This window comes from Cannabis sativa, chromosome 6 (genome assembly GCF_029168945.1).
Source record: "Cannabis sativa cultivar Pink pepper isolate KNU-18-1 chromosome 6, ASM2916894v1, whole genome shotgun sequence".
Lineage (NCBI taxonomy): Eukaryota > Viridiplantae > Streptophyta > Magnoliopsida > Rosales > Cannabaceae > Cannabis > Cannabis sativa.
This window is the reverse complement of record NC_083606.1, coordinates 68,221,817-68,244,183: the sequence shown is the minus strand read 5'-3', so window position 1 is coordinate 68,244,183 and position 22,367 is coordinate 68,221,817. Positions and strand designations below refer to the sequence as shown.

At 34.8% G+C, this 22,367-nt stretch overlaps 6 protein-coding genes across 6 annotated transcripts; 4 read left to right on the top strand and 2 right to left on the bottom strand.

Annotated features, from left to right (window-relative positions):
• Positions 1–1,024: 1,024 nt before the first annotated feature.
• Positions 1,025–9,522, top strand: LOC115694746 (exosome complex component RRP45A). The gene is made up of 8 exons (XM_030621839.2): positions 1,025–1,657; positions 1,744–1,839; positions 1,934–2,048; positions 2,176–2,256; positions 2,356–2,544; positions 2,868–3,112; positions 8,614–8,672; positions 8,828–9,522. The coding sequence occupies exons 1-8, from the start codon at positions 1,311–1,313 to the stop codon at positions 9,043–9,045; spliced, it is 1,350 nt and encodes a 449-aa protein (XP_030477699.2). The 5' UTR covers positions 1,025–1,310; the 3' UTR covers positions 9,046–9,522.
• A 6,034-nt stretch (positions 9,523–15,556) lies between these two features.
• On the top strand, positions 15,557–16,846 carry LOC115695460 (F-box protein At3g07870-like). The gene has a single exon (XM_030622523.2). It carries the CDS (start codon positions 15,557–15,559, stop codon positions 16,844–16,846), a length of 1,290 nt encoding a protein of 429 aa, XP_030478383.2.
• Positions 16,847–17,538: 692 nt separating this feature from the next.
• Positions 17,539–18,631, bottom strand: LOC115725651 (auxin-responsive protein SAUR24-like). The gene has a single exon (XM_030655232.2). The coding sequence runs from the start codon at positions 17,977–17,979 to the stop codon at positions 17,698–17,700; it is 282 nt and encodes a 93-aa protein (XP_030511092.2). The 5' UTR covers positions 17,980–18,631; the 3' UTR covers positions 17,539–17,697.
• Positions 18,581–19,263, top strand: LOC115695459 (auxin-induced protein 15A-like). The gene has a single exon (XM_030622522.2). The coding sequence runs from the start codon at positions 18,699–18,701 to the stop codon at positions 18,999–19,001; it is 303 nt and encodes a 100-aa protein (XP_030478382.2). The 5' UTR covers positions 18,581–18,698; the 3' UTR covers positions 19,002–19,263.
• Positions 19,264–19,788: 525 nt separating this feature from the next.
• On the bottom strand, positions 19,789–20,411 carry LOC115695781 (auxin-responsive protein SAUR24-like). Its single transcript, XM_030622859.2, has one exon. It carries the CDS (start codon positions 20,268–20,270, stop codon positions 19,989–19,991), a length of 282 nt encoding a protein of 93 aa, XP_030478719.1. The 5' UTR covers positions 20,271–20,411; the 3' UTR covers positions 19,789–19,988.
• A 749-nt stretch (positions 20,412–21,160) lies between these two features.
• On the top strand, positions 21,161–21,915 carry LOC115695779 (auxin-induced protein 15A-like). Its single transcript, XM_030622857.2, has one exon. It carries the CDS (start codon positions 21,411–21,413, stop codon positions 21,714–21,716), a length of 306 nt encoding a protein of 101 aa, XP_030478717.2. The 5' UTR covers positions 21,161–21,410; the 3' UTR covers positions 21,717–21,915.
• The last annotated feature ends 452 nt before the right edge of the window (positions 21,916–22,367 follow it).

The following is a 22,367-nucleotide window of genomic DNA, read 5'->3' as shown; positions in this document are numbered from 1 at the left end:
CTATTTCAAGCACCTTTACACTATTAAGAGATTTCCTGTGCGAGGCAAATTTATGGAAACAATTTGTGTTGCAGTCTTCATGATTGAGCCAGTGGACACGAGAGCACTATTTCCAAAAGATTTCTTCTTGATGAAGCAAGTCATCAAGTTGATTGTGGAGTCTCTTAATGTGATGAATACGATCAGGGCTCCAGTGCCTATTCGATTGAATGGAGTCCAAATCCCTCGTATGTCTGTCGATGCGACTTTTGAATTGAAAAGTGGATTTGGGGTTCCAATTTTGGAGGTGATTAGCCAAATTGCCTTGCAAATCCACGAGGTGAGTGATGGGATTGGAGATGTTGGTAGAAGGTTTCCAGTTCTCATTTATTTGGTTGTCCTAATTAGAATTTTGGAGCCAAACGTTTTCAAACAAAAACCTTTTAATAATTTTCATTTCTTTTGTTTGGTTGCATCAGGGCCGGTCCTGAAATTTAGTGGGCCATAGGAGAAAAAAAAATATTTTTGGGCCCTCATTTAGAAAAAAAAAGTGATATTTTTTAAAATTGATAAAAAAAATGTGTAATTTTAAAAGGAGACAAATTTTTTTTAGGCCCCTGAGCTAGGTGGACCCTAGGCACAGGCCTAGCCTGCCTATGCTCAGGGCCGACCCTGGATTGCATATTAAAGTATTGAAATATCATTCTAATAGAATGACCTTTCTATTATTTTGGTGGAATGACTATTCTATTTTGAAATAAAAGGAAAGACCATTCTAATACAAAAAAAATTTAATAATTTTTTATCAATTTTTTTTATGCATTTTAAATTTTATTCCATTTCATTGTTATTTCTATTTATATTCTTATATTTTCATTCGTCCGAACCAAACGTAACTTTAGTGTTTCGCATTGTGAAAATGCTAAGGAAAAGTTTCTCTCATATAATCGATATCTTTTCCATTACTATGCTGTGCTGGGTGCTCGAGACATTAGCATTTCTCGTATCTATATATGTCAAAAGTTAATACATAATATAATATGTCAAAATATATTAATAATTTAGAAAACTACCATATCTATTTAAAAAGAAATAAATATGTCAAAATATATTTATAGTCTAGAAAACTACCATATGATTTAGCCTAATAACTGTAACACTGGTAGGGTTTCATCTCCATTGCTGCTACCTTCTCACACTCGCCATCTCCTCTTCCCGCCGACGACATTACACACTCTCTCTCCGGCATCTCCCCCGCCATCTTTGTCACCAATTTAAGCTAAGGTTCGTTGTTGGATTTGTACTAAGTTTCATTTTGTTGAAGTTTAACAATGGAGCAACGACTGGCCAATACATGGCGTCTCACAGTCAATGAGAAGAAATTTATCGAGAACGCTCTTCTCTCCGACCTCCGAGTTGATGGTCGCCGTCCATTCGACTATCGCAATGTCATCATCACTTTCGGCAAGGACGATGGCTCGGCAGAGGTGCAGCTGGGCCAAACCCATGTCATGGGTTTTGTGACGGGTCAATTGGTTCAACCCTATCGTGACCGCTCCAATGAGGGCACGCTTTCCATCTTCACTGAGTTCTCTCCTATGGCTGATCCTTCCTTTGAGCCTGGCCGCCCCACCGAGGCTGCTATTGAGCTTGGCCGTGTTATAGACCGTGGCCTAAGGTTTGATAGTCTTTGCCATTAGTAATTAGTTTGATTGTAAACTGAAAAGAAATGTTAACAATTTGAATTTCTAAATGTATGTGCAGAGAAAGCAGGGCTGTTGACACTGAATCGCTTTGTGTTCTTCCAGGAAAATTGGTTTGGGCCATTCGTATTGACCTACATATTCTAGATAATGGAGGGTATGCTGTAAATCTTGTCCCCTCAAGCACAATGTGCAGTTCATTTGTTTTGAGTATGTATATTGAATTTTCATTTTGAACAATTTGTTAATAGAAACCTTGTGGATACTGCAAATATTGCTGCTTTGGCTGCTCTCATGACGTTTCGGAGGCCCGAATGCTCATTAGGAGGAGATGATGGTCAAGAAGTGATTGTACATCCACCTGAGGTTTGCATATTGGAATTTTGTGTTTGAACTTGTAAATTATCAACTTTTATACAAGTGTATTGAGGGGAAAAAATGAATTATAAACTGAACTTTCTTTGAATTTTGTAATGTTGTTGAATTGTGGCAGGAGAGAGACCCTTTACCTCTGATAATACATCATCTTCCTATAGCAATAACCTTTGCATTTATTGGTAGTGAAAGTAGTGTGGTAAGCTGAAAATGTCTCTTGTAGTTGAGGGTTATCTTGAGCTTTTGTTATGTGGTTGGCACATATCGTTTCTTCTAAATTTGTATGAATGTTGGCTAGGTAATAGATCCAACTCATTATGAAGAGGCTGTTATGGGAGGACGAATGACAACCACACTAAATGCGAATGGTGATATTTGTTCTATTCAAAAAGCTGGAGGGGAAGGTGTCTTGCAAAGTGTTATCATGCAGTGTTTGCGAATCGCCTCTGTGAAAGCCGGTGATATAACCCAGAAGATAAAGAAGGCAGTATGTTTTTTTCCCTGTCCCATATGAAATTACTCTTTGATAATTGAAACCCAAGACTTGAATATATACACAGATCATTCTGAATCTCATTAGAGAAATAACTGCTTGCAAAGCCTTCATCCTTAGTATCGTGATAGGGGAATGACCATTCTTTTTTGCTTGGTTGCAATGCCTTCATTATAAAACTGTGACAGGAGAAAAACCTGTTTTCTCCCTCATGTTGCAGTGCAGTGTGTTTTGTATCGTGGTTCATTTTGGCAAATTTGGAATGATAAAAAACTAGCATTGCTACATTTATAACTTGTTTAATACATTTCTATTAGGTGGATTCATTTGACACACAGAGAGCATTAAAGAAGATTAAACGCCATCCTGCTTCTACTGCTATGGATATTGATGAAGTTGATTCTAAATTAAAGAAAATAAAGAGCGAGCTAGTTGATAAAACTGATACCATAATTTCCGGTCAATCTGAAAATGTTGAAGAGGGAGGAACTAAATCATTAGAACAAGGACAAATTAAGAAGGGAAATGAAGTGAAGAAATTCATCGGGGGCCCTTCATCCTGGTAGGCTACTAGTTGTCATTTTTGAAAAGAGAAATAATAATATTTTAGCTTTTCTCAACTTCACTTTGATGTATTGCTGAGGATTTAGTTGTTAAGAGTACCTAGTTAGTTAGTGAGTTAGTTATCTGTTAGTTGGGTTGTTACTCTTCTCTAACTGTTTTTCTGCTGCTCTCTGTTGCTGGTTTTCAGCTGTATATAAGTGTTTCTTTGTACCATTCTATCAATCAATGAAATCAGCCAATTCTCTCTTTCTTCTCTTTCCTTTTCTTTCTCTGGTTTGCTTAGAATTCAACATGGTATCAGAGCTTTAATCTTTCTTGTCATGGAGCAATCATCTGCAAACAACAATGGAGGTTCGTTGACTCCTCCAAATTCATCTCAAATTCCTTTACCTAAAACTAATCTTGTTTCCTTCTCGCACTCTCTTTCGGTTCGATTGGATGAATTTAACTATCTTCCATGGAGGCACCAAGTCTTGGCTGCAATCAAAGGAAGTAGATTACAGAAATTTCTCGATCCGAAACTCGCACCACCAAAATTTCTCTCTGATGAAGATCGGCTGCAAAACAAAGTGAGCCCTGAGTTTGAGGACTGGGAGCAGCAGGACAATGTTCTCGTCTCTTGGCTTCTTTCGTCCATGTCCGAGAAGGTTCTCACAAGAATGGTCGGATCTGAATCCGCTGCTCAGATCTGGCATAATCTTCGTGAGTACTACACTTCTCTCAACCGAGCTAAGATTGGCCAATACAAAACCCTCCTCCGCAACACCAAAATGCAGAACTCTCTAAGTGATTATCTCCTTAAGCTCAAAAGCATAATCGATACTCTTGCTTCGATTGGGCATCCTACATCTACTCAAGATTATATTGAAGCAATCTTTAATGGATTGCCTGCCGAATACAATGTATTCATTACATCCGTGAATACCAGAACCGATGCTTACAGTGTGCCTGAGATTGAAGCTCTTTTAATGGCTCAGGAGGTTCAGTTGGACAAAGCTGCTAAGGAGCTTGATGTTGCCAAAAGTGAGGCCAATCTTGCTAATACAAAAGCTCAAGCTGGCAGAGGAACAACTTCTCCATCTCCAAATTTCCCTTCCTATGGATCAGGCAACATGTATCGAGGTAATCCTTCCTCGTTTCCTCTACAAAATTCATTCCAATCTGGACCTTTCTTGCCTGTTTCCAGAGGTTCAGGTCCTTCAACTCGTGGTCACTTTGGCAACTTCAGAGGAGGAGTTTCTCGTGGTCGAGGTATTTCCACCATTTGGGGACAAAAACCTCAATGTCAGCTATGCCACAAGCTGGGGCACATGGTTCAGCAGTGTTTCTATAGATTCGATAAGTCCTTCACAGGACCCGAATCATTCCAAAACTTCCCAGGTCATGTTAATGCTAATATAGCCGAAATGCAAGCCTATTATGCAACACCTGAAGTGATTAATGATCCGAACTGGTATCCCGACTCCGGTGCTACAAACCATCTCACACCAAATGAACAGAACTTGACCAATAGCAGCAGTTACACGGGTGAGCAGCAGGTTCATATGGGCAATGGCACAGGTTTGAACATTCAAAACATTGGTCATTCCTCCTTTGTGTCTCCTTTTTACAATCAAACTCTTGTTTTGAATAATCTTTTGCATGTGCCTAAAATTACTAAGAATCTTCTCAGTGTATCTCAATTCTCTAAAGATAATGGTGTCTTTTTTGAGTTTCACCCTTCTCATTGTGTTGTTAAGGACCAGGTTACTTCGAAGATTTTACTTGTTGGGAAGCTTGACAATGGTCTTTACAAATTTGCTCCAAATCAACTCAACATTCTGTCCCTAAGCAAGCAGGAACCATCATCCTCTTCCAATATCCCTGATGTTTCCACTGTTGCCAATCAATGTACCTTGAGTCCTCTGTCAACACAATGTAATTCTAATACACTGTCAAATTCTTGTAATACTTTTGCTTTATGGCACAAAAGGTTGGGTCATCCTCACCATAAAATAGTTCAACATGTACTCAACTCATGTAATATTCAAACAAGCAATAAAAACATTGATTTTTCCACTCAATTATGTTCTGCTTGTTGTCTTGGAAAGCATCACAAACTTCCTTTTCCCCAATCCACCACTGTCTATACTGCCCCTCTTCAACTCTTGCATTCTGATCTGTGGGGTCCTGCCCCAATTACCTCTTCTAGTGGATATCGATATTACATTAGCTTTGTCGATGCCTTTTCAAGACACACTTGGATTTACATGTTGCGAACAAAAGATGAGGCTCTCTCCACCTTCATCACTTTCAAAACACAAGTTGAACTCCAGCTTGGTTTACCAATCAAGCAAATTCAATCAGATTGGGGAGGTGAGTACCAAGCCTTTACTCACTTCCTACAACAATCTGGTATTGTTCACAAGGTTTCATGTCCTCACACCCATGAACAAAATGGAGTTGTTGAGCGCAAACATAGACACATAGTTGAGAGTGGTTTGACCTTATTAGCTCAAGCTAGTATGCCTTTAAAATACTGGGATGAAGCATATCGAGCTGCTGTTTTCTTAATCAATAGAATGCCTTCACCCCAGTTACACCATCTTTCACCAATTGAGATCCTATTTCAAGTCAAACCAGCCTACACCTCCCTCAAAGTGTTTGGTTGTTTATGCTACCCAAACTTAAGACCCTATAATAAAGTCAAACTTCAATTTAGATCACAACCTTGTACTTTTTTAGGCTATAGTCTAGCTCATAAAGGGTATAAGTGTTTGTCTAAGGACGGAAGGGTCTATATTTCTAGGGATGTGCTTTTTGATGAACTTGTGTTCCCCTTTGCTCTTGACGCCAACACCAATCAGACCTCTCGAACCACTACCTCTGGTTTTCCTCATGTGTCTGCCTCTGGTGTCCCTCCAAGACTTAGCTCTCTTGGCCCTCCTCCTGGCTTCTCTCACCCCTCTCAACCCACAAACTCTGCTGCTTCAACTCCTTGTGCTACCACTGGTCTGCCCAATGCTCAAAATTTTGGTTTTTATCCTACTAATGTGGTTTCTGCAGACAATTTTCCTACAGGTGCAGCAACTGAAGCTTCAGCTCAACCTGTGACAGACTCTACACCAGCTGCTATACCCGTGCCTGCCACTATACCAGCCTCTACTAGTCCTATCTCTACACCTGGGTTACATTCAGATCCGGTTCCCCCCTCTGGAACTACTCAACAACCGGATGTTGTGGTCAACAAACATCCAATGACAACAAGGGCCAAGTCTGGTATTCGAAAGCCCAAGGTCCTAATGGCCTCCCTCATTCCAGCATCTGTTAAAAGTGCTTTAAAGGATCCGAAATGGTTTGCAGCCATGTCTGAAGAAAACACAGCCTTAAAGAAGAACAACACTTATACTTTGGTCCCCCTGCCTCCTAACCGTGAGCCTATTGGTTGCAAGTGGGTTTACCGCATCAAAGAGAATGCTGATGGTTCAGTTAGCAGACTTAAAGCTCGGCTTGTTGCCAAGGGATACCACCAACAAGCGGGCTTCGATTTCCATGAAACATTTAGCCCAGTAGTTAAGCCCGTGACCATTCGGGTTGTGCTCACAATTGCTCTTTCAAAAGGTTGGACGGTTCGCCAATTAGATGTGAACAATGCGTTTCTCAATGGGGACCTTCATGAAGACATATATATGGTTCAACCTCCTGGCTTTGTTGATCCAGACCATCCAACCAAAGTGTGCAAACTACATAAGGCAATTTATGGGCTCAAACAAGCACCTCGTGCTTGGTTTGAAAAATTGTCCATTGTTCTTCTTCAACTCGGGTTCACAAGTGCCAAAACCGATCAGTCCTTGTTCACCTTATTTACCTCTACTGGTGTCATCTATGTTCTCATCTACGTGGATGATATCTTAATCACAGGAAGTGATTCTCATCAAGTTTCCACCTTAATATCCAATCTCAGCTCCAAGTTTGCCTTGAAAGACCTTGGCATCATGGACTTCTTTCTTGGAATTCAGGTGGTTCCTACTGCAAATGGCATTGTTCTTTCTCAGCAAAAGTACATTCAAGATATCATATGCAAAGCTGAAATGCAAGGGGTCAAAACTCAAAGCTCACCTATGAATAGTGGGCTTCGACTATCAAACTTTGGCGGAACCTAAGCATCGATGCTACAGCTTATCGATCTTTAGTTGGGGCTCTTCAATATGCTACAATCACTCGACCCGACATCGCCTTTAGTGTAAACAAAGTGTGTCAATTTATGCAATCTCCCTTGCAATCTCATCTAGTGGCTGTCAAACGCATCTTGCGTTATTTAGCTGGCACTCTCGATTATGGTTTACACTTAAAATGTCCTACTTCTATGGATCTTGAAGCTTTTTGCGATGCCGATTGGGCGGCTGATCCTGATGACAGACGATCAACAACAGGCTATTGCATATTTCTAGGGGGCAATCTCATTGGTTGGCAGTCCAAAAAGCAAACAACAATATCCAGATCTTCAATAGAGGCCGAGTATCGCAGCCTTGCTGCTGTTGTCACAGAGATCAGCTGGCTGCAGTCCCTCCTCTCTGAACTGCACCAACAGTCCTCATCGCCACCTGTTATATGGTGTGATAATCTCAGTGCTGTTCAACTCTCGGCCAACCCGGTGTTGCATGCTCGAACTAAGCATATAGAGATTGACATCCATTATGTTCGAGACAAAGTAATGGGCAAAGAAATTCTTGTTCAACATGTTCCTGCCGAACATCAATTAGCTGATTCACTTACTAAACCAATTTCCAGCTCTAGGTTCTCTTATCTTCGTGACAAACTTGGTGTGGTTTGCTTCACCACCCTAAGTTTGAAGGGGGCTGTTAAGAGTACCTAGTTAGTTAGTGAGTTAGTTATCTGTTAGTTGGGTTGTTACTCTTCTCTAACTGTTTTTCTGCTGCTCTCTGTTGCTGGTTTTCAGCTGTATATAAGTGTTTCTTTGTACCATTCTATCAATCAATGAAATCAGCCAATTCTCTCTTTCTTCTCTTTCCTTTTCTTTCTCTGGTTTGCTTAGAATTCAACATTAGTAAACAGTATACTTAAAACATGTTTGGATGTATAATTGGTACATGTACAATCATTTATTAGGAAAAGCTAAAGGAGTTTTGATCACTTTAAACCTTTTCAATTTTTTTTTTTTACATTCAAAGTGTGTAATCTGTGCTCAATTATTTTGTTTATTATTGCGTGTGAGCATATGTATTAAATCCTATTTTACCCAATACTATACTTAGTTTTTATTATTAGTTTGTCAGAAGCCTTATTTTACGAATTTTCAAACTAAACCAGTTTCATATAAAAGCAAAGCTTCTTACTTCATTATGTGTATTGTAGAGTGATAATATGATATATGTTCTGAAGGCAGTAGTCACTAGGAAAGTTGCGGCTAATGGTAATCTATCATTAAAGCTCTTTCATGTCCTTTGCAACCATTGATGTTGATTTAGTTCTATTTTAAAATTATCTTCTTTTTCTCAGGGATCCTTACTCGAAGGGTGTTGATCCAGAATTCTTAAAAGCATCTCTAGCATCACGTGGTACGTTCTGCTGATATTTTGTTGTCTCATTAATCCTATCAAATGCATATGGGCATTAACAAATGAAAATCTTCATAGCTTCTTTCTTCTACTATTTTAAAACCTTACATTTGCCTTACTTTCTTTTCCCTCAACTTTGTTAATTGTGGAAACAGGAAGGTCAACAACTAATAAGAAACAAGAGGAATTGAAGAAAAACCATACCTTATCTGAGATCAAGCTAGAGGAACCTCCTACAGTTGTTAATCAAGGATCTTTAGCAGTTGATCCAGCTCAACCCGAACAACAATCTAAAGGAGAAAAAACTTTGAAGGATGCAGTGAAGCCCAAGCACAAGAGAAAAAAGAAACAATCTTCCACTGGTGCAAGCTAGATGTGAAACTGGACATTACTAAGGGAAACCGAAACCTAAATTGAAACACACAGTGTTCAACTTCAATGTAACACATGGGAATTCTTATGGGAAGAGCTGGAAGAACTTTTACGAGTTCATCCATACTTTTGACTTCAGCCTGTGCCCAAGATTGGCTTGAATTGATCAAGCATTGTTTCATCCCATTGCTAAGGCTGATAAAATGACCTTTTTGTGTGATTTTGTTGCCACTCAAATTGGGATTTCATTCTGGACATTTGCAATGGAATGTATTTTTATGTTTTAAGGTAGAATGTACATGAACAGGATTAGTAGGATTATTGTCAAAATTCAAATAGACAGTTTTTTTTCCTTTCCTTTTTTGGGATATAAAAAGTAAGAAAGTCTATATCCCACAATTTTGATTTGAGCTTGTTAAAGATCAGTTTTTACAGGCTTTCATTATTAGATCAATTTAGCATATGCACGCTTTTATAATTCGACCCAATTCATTAAATTATTGGGATGTTAGTATGAAATTGCCTTTCGACCCAATGTTGTTTGCAAAAGTGGGGAAGAGAAAAAGAAAAAGGGTAAGTGATGGGACATTCATACATATATAAAATATTCAATTCAATATGCAAAGTGTAGATACTAATACTTGTGTCGATTGAAAAGTTTAAAATTCGCACTTGTGCAGATTAAATATTAATTGATATGTAAAAGTATCTTATTCAATGAAATTCACACATATTTATATTTATTTATTAAAATTATACATCTAATTAATATTTAATATAAAAAAATAGATCAAATCTATATTATATTCTTATTTTAATACATATCATGATACAAATATATTTTAAATCTTAATAGATCAAAGTGCTGCTAATTGAGATTCTTGAACACACACTTCAATCTTTTCAGTTTGGACACAACTTGATATATATTTGTACCAAAAATATACTGCCTCCATTCTACAACGACTAATTCAACATATTTAAGATGATTTGACCGCATCCTAAAATATTTAAATGGTTTCTTGCCACCTAATATGGCAAGTGAATGATCAAAAACCCCTTCATTTTGGAATACTTCTTCAGCAGCAGGGTGCTTATCCAGCCACTTTTGGTTTGCAAGCACTCTATCAATCTTGGAATAAATCTTTTTCTCTCCTTTTTGTTTGTTATTCCAAGTAAAAAAGTTACTCGTAAACTTAACATCTTCAAGTACATACATCCACACAATCTTTGAATTCCTTAGATCCTTTGTGTTTAGCCCGATTACCAATTCGCTCATCTTGTCTTAAGATGTTATTGAAGTCACCAAGAACAACCCAAGCATCATCGGTATCCAAGTTTTTAATATCCTTCCAAAGCTCTCTTCTTCCATCCTCATCATTGAAACCATAAATAAAAGTGACAAAAAACTTTGTTTTTTTATCTATAGTTTCAACATGAAAATGAATAAGTTGACTGGAGCAATGGAGAATATTAACTGAAAAACTAAATGGATTCCAACTCACAATTATTCTACCTCCGTCATGCCAAGCACTATTGGAAGTAAAACACCATCCCGAGAATATTCTAACATATAAGACTCTTAGGTTAGGAGCCTTAACTCTCGTCTTGAAGAGACCAACAAGCCCAACATTTTGATGAAAAATCAATTGCTTGACTGCATTTTACATTTGTTGGTTGTTGATCCCTCGGATGTTCCAACTCATAATTCTATCTATTGACAAGCTATCATGTTCCCCACCATTTTTAGTTGAAGTATTCCCCATTAAGACTTGAAATTGATTAGTTGTTACTGCTGTTATACCAACAACCTTGTCTCTTGATTTCAACCCCTTGACCACTGGCTGAAAGCCCTCAAAATCAACAGTGGCTCCAACCACTCTGACATCATTTTCCACCGATTTTCCATTGGCTTTTTCACCACCCAAGTTTGTTTCAAGACCCCTTTCTTCCTACAATCAGTAGACACATGCCCTAAACCAGAACAATGACTACAAATGACAGGTTTCCATTCATAGGAAACATCTACGGTTGTGTTATACCCTTTTTCATCCTCGAATTCTATAGTGTTAGGAAATTCCTGCTTCGAAGATACCTTTGGAAGAACTCTAGGAAAGCTAAGCTTGTCTCTCCTTTTAGTTGCTTCATCTACCATAATCAGTTTTCCAATTTGGCCTATAATTTTTAAAAGATATTTTTCTCCCCTATATTTCAAATCAAGGTCATCAAGGTGAACCCAAATAGGCACCACCCTAACATCTTCTTTCTTGAAGTTAACCTCATGATCCCAAGGTTTCATGACAATAGGCTTTTTGTTGAAAAATATGTATCCCCTTTCAAAACATTATCTCTATCTGTTGGGTTTTATGCCCTAAATAAAACTCCATTTCAATGTAATCTATTTTATTCAACATCAATAAAGAAACATAAGTATTTTTCATTCATTTGTGTATGTTTTGGTTCACTTTATCAATTGCTTGTCTATTTGATTTATAAATTCATCTTAAACCCTTTTCACATACTTGATCCTGTTTATTGTGTTGTCATCACATTGGAGAGTAAACATGATTATGTGAATAAAGTTTCCTAGATTTATCAGACACAAGAGTTTTACTGATATGATAATCTACAACAAGAGTTTACTTGCATTTGGAGAAATGCTATGTTCTTTCCGGAACATTGGTTAAAGTAAAGCTCAGGTTGGATGCATGGAGTATGCATCGGAAGGAATCGATATTGAACTTTGACTTAGATTTAATTAAACTTACCGTAAAATCTATTCAAGTCAATATCGCCAAGTTGATCCTTGATCAAATGTTCTTAATCCTGTTATGATTAGGCTCAATCTTGAAAGGCTATTCGTGTTCTTTGATTTGTTAGTTAAGCCTACTTTTAGGTCAGGGTGATACGTACATTTTGGGAACACGGTAGTGCAATTGAGTGGGAGCGCTAACATAAACATGGAATCTATAGCTTCTATCTGGCGAATAGTAAGCAAAGGATGATCTCCTTCGAGCTTGACCAAACGAACATAAATGGTGGAGTACTCATTTCACGTAAGCTGAAATATCATTTATACGGGGTCAAGTGTTTTAAGGATAAAATACATAGTAGGGTGTTACGGTAATCTAATCCCTTTACAGTGTAGATCATTCATATAGAGGATCATTGATCACATTAGGATTATAACAATGGATAACTAATGATGCGTCTATATGGTGGAACATATAGAGCATTCTATATACTGAGAGTGCAATTCTAAGTTCTATGCGTGGATTCAACGAAGAATTAATAAGTTAGTGAATTTTAGTGCTAAATTCTTGATCTACTTATTGGAAGCTCGGTTATATAGACCCATGGTCCCCGCACTAGTTGAGATAATATTGTTTGTAAGACTCATGTAATTGATTTTGATTAATCAATTATAATTCTCAAATTAGACTATGTATATTTGTGAAATTTTCACTAAGTAAGGGCGAAATTGTAAAGAAAGAGTTGTTAGGGGCATATTTGTTAATTATGATACTTTGTATGGTTCAATTAATAAATATGATAAATGACAATATTATTTAATAATTATTTATAGTTATTAAATAGTTAGAATTGGCATTTGAATGGTTGAATTAGAAAATTGGCGTTTTTGAGAAAATCAGATACAAAAGTGTTAAAATTGCAAAATTGCAAAAAGTAAGGCCCAAACCCAATAAGCCATGGCCGACCACTTTTGTAGGCAATTTAAACTGATATTTTCATTATTTTAATGCCAAATAATTCAAACCTAACCCTAGTGGAATGCTATAAATAGGTAGTGAAGGCTTCAGGAAAATTACACTTCTGATTCAGAAAACCTGAGCCTTTCTCTCTCTACCTTGGCCGCCACCCTCTCTCTCTCTCTTCTTCCTTGATAATTTCGAAACACCTTAGTGATTAGAGTAGTGCCCACACACAACAAGCAATACCTCAATCATAGTGAGGAAGATCGTGAAGAAAGATCATCAGCAAAGGAGTTTCAGCATCAAAGATTCAGAGAAAGAGATCCAGGTTCAGGTCTTGATAATACTCTGCTACATAAAGGATACAAGGGTTAGAGATCTGAACGGAAGGAGTCATTTAATTCCGCTGCACCCAATGTAAGGTTTCCTAAACTTTATATGTGTTTATTTCATCGTTTTAGAAAGTTCATATTTAGGGTGTTAATCAACATACTTGTGAGTAGATCTAAGATCCTGGTAAAATAATTTCCAACACTGTCTTCTATAGAATTGAACCTAATTAGAAAAATACCATACGAGATCATTCCAACACGTTAAATCTTTTCCTTCCACATCCTTCGAGCTAAGCCTTCCAATATTGAAAGTGGGGGATTTGCACCCAAAACATAACACACTATTGAAGGCTTCCAGAATTCAATTTCATGTATATCATCAATAGTAATTTTAATCTTACTAGCTGATGCTGACTTCGAAAAAGAAGTTTTCAAATTGCGTTTCACACTACCAGAACGTAGAATAGGGGGATTAGATATCTTACCTTGAGCTAAATTCTCAGAACACAGATTGTTAGCTTCCAGAAATTGCACGCTAAATTCTCAAAACACCGATTGTTAGCTTCCAGAAATTGCATAAAACCTTTCCTGATATCTTCCTGCTACTTGATAGATCTCAGAGAAGATTTAGGCGAGAGAGGCTCAAGGAAGAATTCATGAATCTTTAGCAGTAGAACTCTCGAAGCATCTTCATTATCCCTTATTCGCACATCCTTAGCTTCCTCCTCCGTCTCCGCATCTGAGAAATCAATAGGCTCGATTCCAAGCACAGCATCCATTTGATTTAGTTTTGAGGACTAAATTAGAGGAAGGCGGTCCCCTCTTCTTACCATCATTCCATGTCACCTTCTTTTTCCCTTTGATGTTATTTGGAGCAGCACCCCTGTTATCCGACCCTTTCAAAACTTCCTTTCTCGGACTTCCATGACTAGCCATATAGCTCCGATTTAGAGATCTGAGTCAAAGAAGCCCTAACAGAGCTTTTCAAAGAATGGGTTTTATGATTAATTTAGGACAAGATTTATTTAAATATATAAATTCCACGCATGTGCACCATGAGCCATTCGACTTTGGTACTAAGACAAGATTACTCTAATTCAACTATTACAAATATTACAATATCAAAATATTAAGGGTAAATACTATTTTAGACCATGTGTTTTGCAAAAGTTATTAATTGGACCTTCTATTTTGTTAAGTGACAAAATGGACCCTGTATTTTCTAAAATGGTACAAATAGGAACCTTGAATTGATTTTTTGTCAAAATAAAATTTAATTATAATCCGATCTAAAAGTGCTATAACAAAACTGTTTACATTTTCTGTATGTGTTTGTATTAGGAATTGTCTTCAAGTTGATTATATTAAAAAAAAAAAGTTATCAAAAATTAAGCTCATGGTCCTATTTTTATCATTTTGGAAAATATAGGGTCCATTTTATCATTTAACAAAACACATGGTCCAATCGATAATTTTTACAAAATACAAGATTCAAAATAGTATTTACCCAAATATTAATCTATATTCAAATAAATAAACAAATACTTTAGAATGATTAAGTAAGAAAAAAAATGTCTACACATATTAATATAAAATAATTTTGTTGAAAGATAACATAAAATTATAGAAATTTAAGGTAAGAAAAAAAAAAAAATATAGAGTAGAAACAATAAAAATGATAAATAAAACAATTATAATAAAAAAAATAATATAATAGTATATATATGTATTAATGATTTGCTCTGAAAAAATATTAAGAAAATCTTTAAACATAAGTTAATAAAATAAAATGTGGTTTTATTTAATAAAAACTTAAGAATATGAAAATATTTTTCCACACAAACTTAAATTAAAAAGAAAACATAAATTAAATAATTCTCTAATTATTTTTATAGTAAAATTAAGTTTCAATTTTGGATTAATGTTGTTATTGATTGTAGGTAGTCAAACAAATAGATAATTATATAAGATATTAAAAAATTTACACTTTTTTTTTTTTTTTTATATATTTTTATGGTATTTTATAAAAATATAAAAAATAAATTACATGAAAATAACAAAAAAAAAAAAAGAAAAACCATCAAAATAATATTAAAACAACATAAAAACAATATAAAAATGATAAAAAATTAACAACAAAATAACAAAAATAAAACATAAAATTATTAAAATACTGTATTTTATATAAATAAAATCTAAAAAATCATAAAAATATTGAAATTCCTACATTTGTATTAAATTTAAATTTGATAAAGATAATAAATTTAAAATAATGTTTAATTTAGAGTAAGTAATTAATTTTCAAAAATAATAATATTATTATTATCTATGAACGAAAAGATAACCATATTTAGATGCGTAATAGGTTGGAATCTATATAAAACATTCTCCGCCTATATATATGTACCTTTTCTTTTACATACATTCTCATAATAATAATAATAATTATAAAGAAAGAGCTCAAATAATGGATCAATTATCTGAGGACGTAATTGTTAAGATTTTCTCCAATTTAAAGGCCAAAACCATTCTTACAAATTTAAGGTTGGTATGCAAACAATGGCGTCAAATCATCGATGAAAGCTATTATGGAGTCCAATTAGCAGAGAATCTCTTAAATAAAGGTGTTGATGAACAAGACCCTTTACTATTACTTCTCACCCAAAACCCTAACAACAACAACAACAACAATGATGCCTCCACAGTTTGGGATGAAGTAAATAAAAGAAGAAGGATTAACGCCATCATTAATAACATCAATAACCTTAACATGGTTTCAAACGATGGAATATCCAAAGAAAAGGTGTTGGAGATTAATTTTAACCAATTTCCATGGCCCGAAGAGGAAGAGGAAGACGAAGAAGAAGAAGTCTCCTTGGAGAGTTCTTTGCATGGCATTCTTTGCTTCACAAAAAAAACTAAGACTAAACCCTATTTGGCTAACCCTTCAAGGAAAGAGTTTCTAGAATTACCATCTATAACTCCTTCCAAAGTTCGTTATTGTTCTTACGGATTAGGGTTTGATAAATCATCTAGAAACTACAAAGTTGTGAGTGTTTTTCTCAATTCTTCTAATGATAAAATTGAAGCTATGATCTACACACTTCATTTACGTGATCATGATAAGAAAAAATCATCATCATCATCATCATCATCATGGAATATGATCACCAAATCACAACCTCAATGTCTTCCAATACCAATGCCAAAGTGTGTTAATGGAGTTATTTATTGGATTGGTTTGCGTCAATTTGATAATACTAAGCCTTACACTTACAACAGTCCTCTTAACCTTTGTAAGATCATGGCTTTTGATATAGAGAAAGAGAAGTTTGGATTGGTTTCTTTGCCAATAACTAATATTGATTCTTTTGAATTGGCTCATCTTAATAATGGGGTTCTTAGTTTGGTGGATTCTTCGGATAAGACTCCTAATCATCGCGTTGAGATATGGAATTTGAAGGATTATGAGAAAGAATATTGGATTAAAATGTATAAATTAGAATGGATCAAATTAGCACCACTTGATCAATCTCCTTTCTTTGCTAATCCATTAAGAGTTGTGGGGCCATGGGAGAATGGTCAAATATTACTATGTTATGTCTCAAAGTGTTTTATGACTTATGATCCAAACACTGATACATTTGAAAAACTAAGTTTTCCAGATTTACTTAGTAATGAATTAGTGAACCAATATCATACCTACTTTCCAACACTGCTTTCTCTCTCTTGGTTCAATCAACATCATCAACACTAGTCTATATTATTTTAGATTTAGATTTTGTCTTTTTCTTCTTGAAGCAACTATTATGTAGTAGTGGCTCAACTTGGAATTCATGTCATATGTTATCAAGATTATGATAATGTAATATTCCTAATTCATTTGATTAATAGATTTTAAAAAAAGCATTTTTGATTTGATTATGCAATTCATCGATCATATGTAGTTGTATATCATGAAAATGTTTTAATTTGTTCATGACATGCATAAAAAGCATTTTATTTCTTGTGCTTAGAAAAAGTATCTTAATGAATATCCATAGTTATATATATATATATGTAATAAGTCTAAATGAATGCTTTGATTTGTGTCCAATAATCTCAAAGCTTCATCTTAACGGATAATCTTTCGTTTGAAAATGATCAATTTGGAGACAGCCTAAGTAAGAAGCAAAGTACTTCACCAATCATATGGCATTGACAGAATTTTGTTTCTTTAAAATAAAATTTTCAATATTATTCATTTTGTTTCATACTTGGTTGCAACTTTTTATTACTTATACCTATTATATCAATGCATTATTCTATTTTAAGAATTCTACTTTATACTTGAAATATTTTGGGTTATAAAAATAGCAAAAATGAAAGTAAAACCAAGAGCCTATATAGATAAGGATTCTATGTTAAGTTCAAAAGATAAAAAGGTTCAAAAATGGCATGAAATTCATCTGAGAAAAATTCTAATAGTATTCATTTGTATCATTCTTGGGACAAATTTCTGTTCCCAAGGAAAAAATATTTACAATAAAGGCATTGTGTCTGCCCAAAAAAAATGTAACAATAAGGTTTGTTTGTGGTTATCATCTGTTGGTGTGTAAGCTCATAAGCTTAGGAGCTTAAGTGAGAAATAAGATTGATGAAGGCATCTTCTGTGCATGGAATTGTAAGAGCTCCCATTGGATGATCGAATCCGAATTCTTCTTCAGCTTGACTTAGAAAGTGTTGGAATGAAGGTTGATTCAAGTATGCCACAGGGATCACAAACCTCTTCATTCTGCTCTCATCGCCAACATAAACTGCCACAAAGCCTTTTGGAATGTCTTTTGTGCTTGAAAAAGGCCTCTGAATGAGTTGCTTGGCATGAACTAAGTTAGCAAAGCGAAAACCCATTATTGTAATAATAAGAGTGTGTTTGAAGAAAGGTGGCTAGAGATTATCAGAAAGACTTGGTAAGTGTGAGTTTGAGGACTTGGGATGGTTAGTGATATCATTCATAGGTGTATTTATAACCAATACTCTTTGATAGGATGTTCACATAAATGAATGGTCAAGGAAAAAACAGAGAAAATTTGCTTAGATGGGGTCTAGTGAGGTATACTCCTTGTGTAATCACATGGTATTGTCTAACAAGTCACCATGGACTGTAATTAGATGTTTTAGGCATATCAAAGGTGAGACCCAACTTTGAAATGAAACAAAATACCCCAATATCATATATATATTTCAAACCCCATTACAACAACTTTGAGGACAATTGACCATAATATGTCTTAGGCATGTCTCATATCCAAGTGATCACATATTCATATAAAAATTATAAAATAAAGATGTGGATATAGTCCTGCCTTTGTAGCTTGTTTCTCTTGATAGGCTTATTTTCTATGTATGACTTCCTAGACAGTGCCATGTGAACTTCAAATGCCTATGTCCCTTGAAAATCCCAAAACTGAATCCACCTCCTTTCACAGCCATTCATCTATATATACAACCACACTACCACACACCTTAATCATCAACTCTCCATCTCAACAACTACAACCAAATCTCTTTCTGTTGTGAGAAACTCTCATACATTCCCTAATACATAGCACTGGTAGATTGTTGCTAGCATGGCGTTTAAATTGCCCGGTATTCTCAATGCCAAGAAGAATCTTCGTAGATCTCTTTCGGGGCTTAAAGAAGGAGGTTTGAAGAGTGGTTTGGTTCCAAAAGGGTACATTGCAGTGTATGTTGGAGGAGAGGATGAGGAGAAGAAAAGACATGTAGTACCTGTTTGGTACTTGAATGAGCCTTCTTTTCAACAACTACTAACCATGGCAGAGCAAGATTTTGGATATGAGCATCCCATGGGAGGACTTACCATTCCCTGCAGAGAGCAAATCTTCATTGATCTCACTTCTCACTTGAATTGATTATTGTAAATCATAGAACTAACATAATTTAGTACAGAAACAGTTTTGTAGATCATATACTTTTAACATGAAAAGGAAATTGTTTGATTACTTTTGAAAGATACATTTATATATACAGAAATTTCTCATTTTAGTCTACATGTTCTTCTTTCATTGAAAATTAAAATGGGATAGTTAGAAAGATTTATGTCTTCATCTCATACTTTGTTATATTTTGCTTTAATTACACTGCCATTTTCTATCATATAAAATCTCTTGTTGTACCATACCATCTTCAAAACCCATTAACCTTTATCTGATAACAACTTAGAATAATTTTTCTTTTGTTGATATGAACTTAGAATAATTAGTTACACACTCTAGAAATACAAGGGATCCATCCTTAAGAAGACTCAACTTTTTAGACTGAATAAGTGAGTAAGCTCATCATTTTTTGAATGTTATTTTTCATTTGATGATCATAAATCCAGTTCAGATCCATGATAATAAGCTCCATAAATAATGACACAAATTTAATTTAAATTAATGTTTCTTTAAATAGTTTGTATTTTAATTCTTAAGTCAAAGACCAAATAAATACAATTTTGAGTAAAGAGGCTAAAAATATAACTTTGTTCTAATGACAGATACACTCAATTGCTTTGTACTTTAATGTTAATTAAACTATGTATATTGCTGATTAAACATATTCCATGTCAAGAATTTAATTTGCACTACAATATTTTGGTTTTAAAAATGCCAAAAAAGAATGAAGACCAAGGGTGTACAAGGATTCGATATTAGAATCTTAATAAAAAAAAGGTTCTAATCACATAAAATTCATGTAAGAAAATTTCTTAATATCATTCTTGGGGACAACATTATTTGTTAAATCCCAAGAAAAAAAAATATTTACAAGAAATATAGGCATTGTTTGCCTAAAAAATTGTTAGAACATTAAATTTGGTTAGCTGTTGTTATCATCTATTGGTGTCTAAATTCATATGATTAGGAGCTTAAGCGAGAAATAAGATCGATGAAGGAATCTTCAGAGCACGGAATTGTAAGAGCTCCCATTGGATGATCAAATCCGAACTTCTCTTCAGCTTGACTTAGAAAGTCTTGGAATGAAGGTTGGTTCAAGTATGCCACTGGAATCACAAATCTATTCAAGTTGCTTTCACCACCAACATAAACTGCTAAAAATCCTTTTGGTACACCTTTGGTGCTTGAGAAAGGCCTCTGAATGAGTTGCTTGGCATGAACTAAGGTGGCAAACCGGAAACCCATGATTGTAATAATAAGAGTGTCTAAAGGAACAATGAAGAAGTGAAAATGAACAAGATGTTTTTAGAAAACTTGAAGGAAATAAGCTTGTTACTTGGGAATTTGAGGAGTTGGGATGGTAGTGATCCTAGGCTTGTGTGTATTTATAATCAATAATACCTTTGATAAGATATGTAGCACAGTTATGGATTGCATTGAAATGAATGGTCAAAATTAGGTGGATTGTAAGCTATGGGGTCTAGTGAGAGGCATATAGTTCTTGTGCAATCACATGGTATTGTCTTCCTACTCATCTTTATTGATTCAAATACAATACTAATTCCCTTTTTCTCTGCAATTTTCTTGCTCTTCTTTCTCAACCCCACCAAACCAAAACTGAAACAATCAGTAATGTGATTTCTTTATCTGATCCTACAAAATTTTATGATGCAATATTATAAATCTTATTTGTTATCCAGTAAATGGGCAATGACAGCCAAGCTGATAATGACAATTAATATATGTGGCCCCATGCAATAGGAGACATGTCTTGGACATTTTATGTGTTCACAAATAGATGAAAGATCTAAGCATTAAATACAGAAACAAAAATAATGAACAAAATGTAAGCTTCCCATGTTCTGTGATTCTAGTGAAGCTAGTACAACCTAAAGTAACAATCTGTACTCTTTTCTTATTTAATTTTTTTTTTTTAAATAGTAACAATCTGTTTTCTTTTCAACAAGCTGGATATGAAGGCTTTTGACCACACAATTATGAGAACATAAAACATAAGCATTGATGAGTAGGAAAGGCAATAGCATGTGATTTGTAAAGGACTATTCCTTTCAACAGAACCCATCTACACTACATATATCCAATCCTATCAAGAGTCTTCATTAAACTGATAAAGGAAAGAGTTGTAAGACAATACCATGTGATGTGATGATATCACTACCCCACTTCATTAGCCTAACTGACTCTATCAACCACTCATTCAAACCAACACAAGATATCCTTATTCTACTTGTTTCAAATATAAATAAGCATAACACTGCAAGCTAAACCACATCAAGCATAGCCAAAGCTTTTCTACTTCCTTTTTCTTCTCTCCATTCTTTATTCTCAACTATTTTTGTTCTTTCTCTACATTCATCCATCACTATGGGGTTCCGTGTGCCAAGCATAGTTCCAGCGAAGAAATTGCTTCGACGATCTTTCTCCAATAATTCAAACAAAGAAGCCTCAATGGCAGTAGATGTTCCTAAAGGACATTTGGCAGTTTATGTTGGCGAGAATGAAAAGAAGCGGTTTGTTGTTCCTGTCTCATTCTTGAGCCAACCTTTGTTTCAAGAGTTGCTTATTCAAGCTGAAGAAGAATATGGATACGATCATCCAATGGGAGGCCTAACAATTCCATGCACACAACATGTGTTTGTCGATGTCATCTCCAATCTGAATGCTTCATGAGACTCAACAAAATTAGGCACATTCATTGCAACATTTTTGTAAAGTGAAGAATGTCCATACAATATAGAACATTTTTTCATTTTAGATTTTTTTTATTCTCTTTTTCTTGAGGAGTTAATTATGGCTCCCAGAATTAATGAGGATGTTATGGAACATGATTACAGAATACTACAAACAATGAATTTTCTATTTCTTTCAAGATTTTGTTATTAATTTCTGCCCAATTCACTTTTATTCATCTCAACATGCTTTAATCTTAAGGACTCTTAAAATTCTGCAGTAATTTGGCAAAAAAAAAAAATGTTACTTGACAATTTAGTCACTTTCGGATTATGAATAATAATTACTAATCAAATTTATATGGTGAATAATGATTTATTGGTTATAATTATCAAGTTTGTAGAAGAATACTTACTATTTACTAAAGCTTATCTGTTGCTGTGTTAATATTACAAAACAAAATTACCCCTTCAATTGATTTATGGTCTAATTGATTTTTAAATTAATCAATGTATATGGACATCAGTCACTTAGAAATTAAGTAAAAATTAGTGTGTTACGATATTCAATGTAAAAGAAAAATAAAATTTCCATGAACAAATGTAGAAACAAAAGTCCCTGTTGATGCTTAACTTGTGGTTTTGAACTATT

What these genes read in the sequence shown, in the direction of transcription:
- LOC115725651 (XM_030655232.2), bottom strand. Translation starts at nt 17,979, where the DNA reads ATGGGTTTTCGCTTTGCTAACTTAGTTCATGCCAAGCAACTCATTCAG.
- LOC115695460 (XM_030622523.2), top strand. Translation starts at nt 15,557, where the DNA reads ATGGATCAATTATCTGAGGACGTAATTGTTAAGATTTTCTCCAATTTA.
- LOC115695779 (XM_030622857.2), top strand. Translation starts at nt 21,411, where the DNA reads ATGGGGTTCCGTGTGCCAAGCATAGTTCCAGCGAAGAAATTGCTTCGA.
- LOC115695781 (XM_030622859.2), bottom strand. Translation starts at nt 20,270, where the DNA reads ATGGGTTTCCGGTTTGCCACCTTAGTTCATGCCAAGCAACTCATTCAG.
- LOC115694746 (XM_030621839.2), top strand. Translation starts at nt 1,311, where the DNA reads ATGGAGCAACGACTGGCCAATACATGGCGTCTCACAGTCAATGAGAAG. An exon ending in TTGGTAGTGAAAGTAGTGTG is followed by an intron (nt 2,257 to 2,355) that starts GTAAGCTGAAAA and finishes AATGTTGGCTAG; the next exon opens with GTAATAGATCCAACTCATTA. An exon ending in AGCATCTCTAGCATCACGTG is followed by an intron (nt 8,673 to 8,827) that starts GTACGTTCTGCT and finishes TTGTGGAAACAG; the next exon opens with GAAGGTCAACAACTAATAAG.
- LOC115695459 (XM_030622522.2), top strand. Translation starts at nt 18,699, where the DNA reads ATGGCGTTTAAATTGCCCGGTATTCTCAATGCCAAGAAGAATCTTCGT.